Source organism: Octopus bimaculoides, chromosome 25 (assembly GCF_001194135.2).
Source record: "Octopus bimaculoides isolate UCB-OBI-ISO-001 chromosome 25, ASM119413v2, whole genome shotgun sequence".
In the NCBI taxonomy this organism is placed as follows: Eukaryota; Metazoa; Mollusca; class Cephalopoda; order Octopoda; family Octopodidae; genus Octopus; species Octopus bimaculoides.
The window spans coordinates 16,760,674-16,770,341 of NC_069005.1; the positions used below are offsets into that span (position 1 = coordinate 16,760,674).

A 9,668-nucleotide genomic window follows, 5' to 3' on the forward strand; every position below is an offset into this window, starting at 1 on the left:
CAACCTTCCGAATTCTTTTTACAGTGCTTAGAAAATCTGAAGGGCCACTGCAATAAGTGTGTGAATCTGGGAGGGAAATATGTTAAATAAAATCATAATTATCCGATCCTCCTGTATTTTCTTTTATCCAAAGCTAGGAATTTTTCAGTACCCCTTCGAAGGCACAGTGATGCCCAATAAAAGCGTTAACCGGAGTGGACTCAGCCCATTCACTCCTAACTATGCTACTGTTTGAAGGTTCTTCAAAGGTCTCCTGTAACATTGCATAAGTTGTTTTATCTTTGAAGCCATTACGTAGAGATTTTAAATGAAAATATTTGTAGCCGGGTGTAGTTCTCATCAGAAGTCTATCCCCTACCGCTTTCGGAAAAGAATTTGAACAATGCTTCACATCGTTTGTAGATGTTGCTGTGGTGGTTGTTATTCGGTTTCTATTTTTTTTGGTTTTTGCCTAGGATGTTATTATGGCTATGTTTTTTCTACTGCTGTGGTTAATGATTTGGTACATTCTTTTGACGTCATGGCTATTTTTGTTGTTCTTGATATTGTTGAGGTGGTTCTGCTGGTAGGTGACAGATTTGCGGTCTCTTTGGCGCGCCGACCGTTCTATCTCTTATTATTATTGAGTAAGAGAGAAGAGCAAGCTGTGAAAATAATAACGGAGTATAAATATACGAAGCCCAATATTCCCGTTGTCTACCCGTCTGATAAGGGTACATCAGACACATACATCACAACCATATATGCGCGACATCTTGATCTCATATCAAGATAAACAGCACATGACCTTGAAGGTGGAGCCCAGTTAGAATTTGATTTAGTCAGGGCTCTGTGACATTTTTCATCTGATTGGATTTCTGACAAGTCAAATTTCTATATATTTCTGTGAAGCAGCTTTGCACACAAGCTGACTTTTAACCAACCATTAAATGACACCTGGGTAAGGTCTGGACAAAATAATTCTAAGAGTACAAAACTAAGAAATATATAAAAAGACCCAGACAATGATACTTACTTATAACATATTCAGACAAAACATAACCTGCGTGTTTTACAAACGAATTCGTAATACTTGACTGATCGCCATATTTGTTCTTGTTGTTGGTTCCAATATTTACGCTAATTGTTTTTACAGGTCCATCACTGCAAATAAAGTGGTAGTGGTGGTTGTAATAGAAGATGAAGCGAGAGCGTGATGGGTCGGAATGGGAGATGGTATTGTTAATACCAACCAACCATAACCAAGCAGTTCTATAACGCAAACATACATATATGTAGCAGTGATTCGAAACCCCAACCGATAGATCGCTTACATACTTTACTCTGGAATGAATTTGGTAACCAAGATAAGCTTTGTGACCTCCATATAATATGTGGAAGTTCTTGATCAAATTTAGAAGGGTGGTTAAGAGGTACAAGAAGAGCCATGCCTTTTGCTATTCCAAGAGTATGGCGAGTGCCAAAAAACCATCATGATGATTGCTATTTTTATATGATTGAAATAACAAATTAGAGAAAAATTAAAGAAAGACAAGCACCTTAGTATCCCAGCATACCATCCTCTATTGCACCTGTGCTACATGGTGACAAATCACTGGTACCACAACCATAAGAAAATATAAGAAAATCCTATCACAATGTTTTAATCGAATTTAAATTTCATATGCTAGATAAAATAATCAAAATTCAGAAGTTAAAAATATTTAGCTCAGTTTTCTACTAATGTTATGGTTACTATAATAATAAAACTCATATTATGGTTCAAGTTATTAAATGCAAATATTTTATCTTGCCAGGAGAAGATACTATGGGGGAGTCATCAGGAGGTAGCAGCAACCAAGAAATGGCTGACGAGTTCGATTTCCACACTTTCCAAGTCAACGTGATCTGGATGATCTTATCGGGAACTTAGGCTTCATCAAGTCAGGAGCTGGACTTCTAGCATCCAGACTGAACGAATGGAATTTATTGTGGGAAGACTGCAAATCAGCAGTGTACAGGAAACGCCATAGGAATTCGAAGTATACTTTGATATTTGTGAACTCTGTTTTTGGAAAGATATGAATGGTTAGGGTTAGCAGCTGTTGTAATTGATCATGACCCAAAAGAATGGCGACTTTTTCTAGACAGCTCAGTAAGAAGCCTCAAAGCAGTTTTACTGCACAATGGAAATCAGTATTCATCTCTGCCTGTCGCATACATTGTACAAATGAAGGGAGAATATGAAAATGTCAAAAAGTTTCTTCAGAAAGTAAATTATGTGGAGTATAAGTGGGACATTTGTGGTGATTTTAAGATGTTTACCTTCTTGCTTAGATTGCAGGGAGGAAACACAAAATATTCATGCTTTCTTTGTCTATGATACAGCAGAGCTGATCATGAACATTACCAGAAGGTTGAGTGGCCCCCATGAAATGACATGCGTCCAGAAAAGCAAAATGTTATAAGACAACCTTTTGTAGAGCCTTCCAAGGTTTTCTTACCTCCATTTCACCTAAAAGTGGGTTTGGTCAAACAGTCTGTGAACGCCTTAGATGATGATGGAAAAGCCTTTCAAGAAAGGTTAAGGGTGGAATTTTTACTGGGCTACAAATAAGGACAATGTTGAGATCAAAGAAACTTGAAAAGACAATGAGTGATGCCGAAAGAAAGGCATGGTGTGCATATCGTGGTTCCTAGGTAACAATAAAGATCCCAATTACAAGCAATTATTATTATTATTATTAAGGTGGTGAGCTAGCAGAATCGTTAGCACGTCGGGCGAAATGTTTAGCGGCATTTCGCCCTTCTTTATGTTCTGAGTTCTAATTCCGGCGGGGTAGACTTTGCCTTTTATCCTTTCAGAGTCGATAAAATAAGTACCAGTTACGCACTGGGGTCGATGTATTCGACTTATCCCCTCCCCCAAAATTTCAGGCCCTGTGCCTATAGCAGAAAGGATTGTTGTTGTTGTTGTTGGTAGCAGCAGCAGCAGCAGCAGTGTTAGTAGTAGTAGTAGTAGTAGTAGTGGTGCATGCTAATTTAATTAGCAGGTATTTTATTTTAACGGTTTGGCGACAAGTCTCCTCAAATTTTAAGATTCTTGCAAAAGAATGGCTGTTTCTTATATCTTGACAATCCTAGTTTCTATTCCAATTTCTTTCAGTCTTTTAGGTAACAGTTTGAGTGCTGTGCCAAGCACACCAATTACTACGGGAATAATTATTGCCTTGGTCTTCTGCAATCGCCTCAACTCCCTGGCTAGATCCTGGTATTGCTCATTTTTTTCAATTTCCCTAGTATTGATTCTGCTATCCTAGGGAATTGCGAAATCTATGTTCTTACACTGTTTATTTTGTCCTCTGTGATCATATCCAGTTTTCTTGCTTCAATAATATGGTTAATCTTTTTGAAGAAATCTCACAAGACCTTGTAATTCTCATTTTCTATCATAGCCTCTGTTACGTGTTCGTACCACTTTTGTGTTGTTTTGAAGCCACACACTCGGTTAACATCCCAATCAACTCTTTTGCCTGCTAAAACTTTTGTATATGGCGTAAATCAGTGGAGAAGTAAGTCGACTTACTTCCCTTTGTTTCTTTTATTAGTTATCACTCCCTTAATTTTTTTACGCCCATAAACTGAACATTTACCCTCAATATCCACTGAATAATCATACTCTTGCACATTTTTTTCGCTAAAAACCTGTCTGATTACCTCATTCGTAATCCCCAAAAGCATCGTGACCATTGGCAGTGAAGAGGGTAAAGACAGACAGTCGCAACAAGGACATCAGACAGACAGTACTTTACGCAATATCCGTGCAGTTCCAAGTAATGCCGACATTTTCAATACATCTAGATTGTAGGGTATTTCTAAGGTTTTCAGATGTTTTTTCAGATTGGGTGGTATTAAACCCAATGCTCCGTTGACAATAGGGATAACCTTTATATTCGACTCTTGTAGCTGCCACATCTTAGGGATCTCGATTCTCAGGTCTCCATATTTATCAACTTTTTCTCTTTCTTTCATGATGATGTGTTGATCTCCGGCACTGCTGCGTCGATTATTAGACACTCTTGTTTCTCCCTCCTAAAGGTTACTATATCCGGCTTTGTCTGTCTGGAAATCAAAGTCGCAGAGGATTTTTGCCTTCCCCTTTTCGTCCATTACCTTTTCCAGTGTATGTTGGTACCAAGCATCAGCTATTTCATATCCATACTTAGGGCATAGTAACCAGTGGAGGTTTGGGGTTACATTGTCGTCTACGTGTGTACTCTTTCTGCGCTGTACTCTTTCGACCCTCTTCCCACACATTCTGCAGAGGTATATATCCCTTTTCATTGAGTTGGTATTCAATGCTTGATCCTGGGTAGCGATGATTAGGCTTTCAGTATTCTTTTTTAGACCACCCTTCTGGAGTCACCTCCATGGGGCTTCCTGGTTTTTTAATTCGTTGGTTCCACGGTGGAACTGACGATGTAATTCCATACGGAATAGGGTTTCTTCTCTCTCGCTGGCTGTTTTTGTTCCAATCCATGAGCACTCTCAAGTCCATTTTTAACTCCTTCTGTACTAGCAGCATACTGTAGCAGGTCTTCTTTGCTGTTTACCAACTATTTTGCCATGTTTCTTCTTTCACTAGTGATGCACTCCCATACCCTAATCAGCCCACATCCACCCTTACCTCTTTTCATGTAGAGCCTGTGTACATTTCCCTTAGGATGGAGGGCACCATGTATTGCCATTATCTTTCGGGTAGTGCGATCGAGTTGGTTAATATCCGTTTGTGTCCATCTCAGGATGGGTGCACTATAGCGGACTACAGCAACATCCCATATGTTGATGGCAGTTACAAGGTTCCTTGAGTTGAGACTCGATGTCAAAAGAAATTTGAGACGCTTGAAATATGCAGCAGTGACCTTGTCTTTCATTTCTCTGTGCAAGATATTGTCCAGCTCCAGGATCCCAAGGTACTTGTACCCATCATCATCCGAGTCTTCCATTCTCTCTCTGTTTGGTAATTCTATGCCCCTACAATTTACTCTTTTCTTCCGCTTCAAAGTAAGTATTCCGCTTCAAAGTAAGTTTGCGAACAGTTTTAAATCATCCATGAAGAGAAGGTGGTTGAGACGAGGTTCGTTCTTTCTCAGCTCATAGTGCACGTTGATTTTACGTAAGACTACAGAAAGTGGGATCAAGACTATAACAAATAACAGGGGTGAACAAGAGTCACCTTGGGATATACCTCTTTTGATTGCTACCTCGGCTAAGTGCTGGTTGTTGCAGGAAAGACGCGTTTTCCAACTAGGCATGCTGTTCTTAATCAGTGCACACACGTTCTCAGCTATTCCACAGATGTGTGTTTCCAAAATCCACGAATGCGACAACATGTCGTAAGCCTTTCTGAAGTCTATCCAGACCATGCATAAGTTTTTTGGTGCCGTTTACAGTTCTTCATTATAACCTTCTCTATCACAAGGTATTCCTTGGTGCCCTTGGATCCTTTTCGACATCCCTTTTGTTCTACTGGCAGAAGAGTGTTTTCTGCATGGAACGAATATATTTTCCCTGCGAGGGTACCTGTCAATACTTTCTATAGGAGATTAAGACAAGCAATCGATCGATAATTGCCAACCTCATTGCCCTTTGACCGATCTTTCATTAACGATGTTGTTCTTCCCTCTACCATCCACTCTGGAACTGTAGGCAACTGTCTAATTGCAACGCAATTCTCTTGCGTGTTGAGCTAAACCACTTGAGCCAGTATCCTTCAATTCCGTCTGGTCCTTCTGCTTTCCAGTTTGGCAGATATGATATCTGTGCAATGACATCTTCCGTTCTTATGCGCCTTTTGGTTCATATCAACAGCCCACTTGCGTTTTCGAGCACGTTGCATAATTTGACCAGTACAAGGACTGTGTCCTGTAGTATGGCTAGCAGTTGTTGGAGTACGACCGGGCCCACCCTGCTGCACAGTGGGGGCACAGTGGGGCACAGTGGGGCACCTGCCGGGTGCGGCACCTTCACCATTGGTTCTAGTCCCGTTCACACTATTATCGTCATTTATGTTTCTTGGAATTTTCACTCACAAATGAGGTATATCTTTAGGTTACTACCAACCGGTAATTTTTATCGAGACACCATCTCTATCAAGGTAGACCACCAAGGCGGCAGGGTCATTATTATTATTATTATTATTATTATTATTATTATCATTATTATTATTATTATTATTATTATCATTATGGCCGCCATTCTGAAAAGAAACGGTCACTTGATGGAGGGAGGCAGTTAAGCTCGCCAAAATTCCAGCAAGTGGGCGAATTTATGTATGGAACTATAGATTTTTTGAGAGGACCTAGCATAGCTAATGTATGGAAATTCACGAAATTTTTAAGAGTATCTTCGACAAGTTGGGACTAACTATCCTTGCTAAGATATCGAAGTTTTAACAAACTATATTGTATTCTATCTATAAACCCGTCACGTATTTAAGATATAATGTCTATAAACATAACCATCTCAAAGTTTTGGTAAACATAGAAAGTACTAGAAAATGCTTACTCATTTTTGCGGGGAGCTGTTAAGTTACCATGTCATCGTATGAATGATCTCAGTAGCACTGAGAACCCATTGGAAGAAGAGGGAAAGAGGAAAGGAGAGAGAGAGAGAGAGAGAGAGAGAGAGAGAGAGAGAGAGAGAAGGGAGACGAAGAGGGAGGCAGTTAAGCTCGCCAAAATTCCAGCGTGTAGACGAATTTATGTATAGAACTATAGATTTTTGGGAGGACCTAGCATAGGTAAGATATAGAAATTTATGAAATTTTTAAGATTATCTTCGGCAAGCTGGGACTAGCTATCGTAGCTAAGATATCAAAGTTTATAAGAAGCTTTAAGAAGTTATATTGTATTCTCTTCATCGTATTTAAGATATAATGTCTATAAACATAACCATCTCAAAGCTTCAGAAAATACTCATTTTTGGTGGGAGCTGTCATCGGATGAATGATTATTATTATTATTATTATTATTATTATTATTATTATTATTATTATTATTATTATTATTATTATTATTGCAGCCATTCTGGAAAGACACGGTCACTTGAAGCTCCACAAGTCGTAAGAGTATTTTCAATCTTTTCGGCCTGTTAATTCATTCCAGTAAAGCAACAATTCAACAACATCGACAACAACAACAACAATAACAACAACAACGAAAATGAAGAAATGAAACCTAAAGAGGGAAAGAAAAACCAAGAAAATTGTGAAAGAAACGCGAAGACCACCTCAGTCACCACCGCCTCCGTTGCCGCCACCACTGCCTCTTTTGCCACCACCAGCATCACCACTATCTACGCTGCAGGTGCTAAAGTAGCGACTGCCACAAGAAATGGGATTCCTTTTGCGAGTGCTGCAAGAAATCTGGAGGATTTCCCATAGATGAAGAGTTTAAAACTGGCCAGACGAATTGTAAAAAGAAACGGGAGAAGAGTAGCCCTCAACCATTCACCTGTGGCGAACGAAAACATTTTGAGATGTACTGTTACATACTGCTGCATCAGAGTAAAACTGCACCGGTGGGAAAATGCTACTAAGGTCCAAATTTAAAAAATGCTTTGGGCGTATGTGAGAACGCAAGACTCATATCACACAAATAAAGAAGTTTGGTACAACTGAAGTGAGATTTTGGATCCCCAGTTACTGTGGCTAAGGCCTTATTAAAGTTAGAGTGATGAACGTGCCGCCAGAAATAGCCATCACTTGGTTGGTGGAAGCCGTCTTGGTGGGTATAGAGGAAGAGGAGACTATCTTAGAGGTAAAGAAAATACCTCAACAAAACTGGTCAGGTTGAAACTGACTATGCCATCCCGGATGGCGCCCACCTGTCAGTGATAGTGGAGGATAGAAAGCTAAGTTGCCACATGTGTGGATCTGTGACTCATTTAAAGGCTCCCACTGCTGCCAACATTACAAACACCACAAACACAAAATGAAGAGGACGTGCTCAGGACTCCAACACCCACACCCAAACCAAGATAACTATGGTGTTTATTCCCGGCTACCGCGATAAAGTAAGGTTCTCCTGAATGACCTGCTTCCCAAACTAACATCAGCAGCAATGAAAAGGAGAAAGTAGAGCAGGCCGAACCATGGGTCGCAGTAACAAAAGGGGGTGGGAGACGAAAGAAGAGAAGAACACAGCAAAGCAAACACAAAAACCACAACTGCAGCCCAATTCACAAACACTACAACAACAACAACAACAACTAATAAAGACTGCAAAAAAAAAAGAAAATACTTCTAACTGTATGAAAAATGTATCCATTAATTTCAAAACCATTCCTCCACAAATCTGCGTATCATCGATGATGCAGCATTCTCTGCACCACTCTGCTTTTGGTCATTCACTGTTATAGTGTTCTCTCGTTCAAGTCCAACCCAGTTACATAGGACGTTATATATTTAACTAACACATGCTAAATTCATGTGCACATAATGTATTCTGTAATCAAATAAGCACTGTTACATATTAGCAATAAGAAAGCTACTTACAGGCAGTGTGCTGCTGTGAGTACATGGGTAGGATCAATAAGGGTACCTCCACATGTAACATAGGAACTTCTTCTTGGCTGGTTGTAAATTTTTAAGTGGACAATTGATGGGAATTCACACAAGGAAGCTGCTGAGCCAGCAACAATTTGGTCAATTGGGCCTATTTTAATAGAAGGAAATAAAATAAAATAAAAATATATATAAAAAATAAATTTTAAAAACTAACTGGAATACTTTCTCACCATGTAAAACATATTTTTATAGATGCACTCTCACACACAAACGCGCGCGCACACACACACACACACGTAAATATGTTATGTAGGTACACACTCACATACATGCAAACACATTTATATGTATATATGTGTGTATGTATGCATGTTTCTGTATACATACATGTAAACGTATATATGTGCATCCCCGCCAGTCACGCGGGAGACCGGGGTTTGATTCCCCGCCAGGGAGGCTTTATCTTTTTCATAGGCGCAGGCGTGGCTGTGTGGTAAGAAGCTTGCCTACCAACCACATGGTTTCGAGTTTAGTCCCACTGCGTAGCACCTTGGGCAAGTGTCTTCTACTATAGCCTCAGGCCGACCAAAGCCTCGTGAGTGGATTTGGTAGATGGAAACTGAAAGAAACCCGTAGTATAAGTATGTGTGTGTGTGTGTGTGTGTTTGTGTGTCTATGTTTGTCCCCACACCATCGCTTGACAACCGTTGTTGGTGTGTTTACGTCCTTGTAACTTAACGGTTAGGCAAAATAGACCCATAGAATAAGTACTAGGCTTGCAAAGAATAAGTCCTGGAGTCGATTTGTTCGACTAAAGGCGGTGCTCCAGCATGGCCGCAGTCATATGACTGAAACAAGTAAAAGAATATACGTATATATATGTTTGCATTACAGCTCATGAAGTTCATAGCAAATACGTTGCACTTCATGTCTGAAGCTCTGATGAACCTATGCTTCTGTGTATGTATGTATGTATGTATGTATGTGTATATATATAAGCTCAAGAAATTCGTAACATAATTGCGTATATCTTTCACATTCCAACTTCTTGCAAACACTTTGAACTGAAGCATATGTATACTGAGTCCTAACAGCAGGGTATTAGTATCGCATTGCATAA

General features: G+C 39.7%; 1 protein-coding gene across 1 annotated transcript in view; it reads right to left on the reverse strand.

The window, feature by feature from the left end:
- The window catches only part of LOC106873242 (chymotrypsin-1), a 34,771-nt gene that overhangs the window by 22,082 nt on the left and 3,021 nt on the right, over window positions 1–9,668 (reverse strand). The window contains exons 2-3 of the mRNA XM_014920514.1: window positions 8,537–8,696; window positions 1,016–1,143 (exon numbers count right to left, since the gene is read on the reverse strand). Coding sequence (XP_014776000.1) covers window positions 1,016–1,143; window positions 8,537–8,696 — 288 coding nt within the window. The remainder of the gene's footprint in view (window positions 1–1,015; window positions 1,144–8,536; window positions 8,697–9,668) is intronic.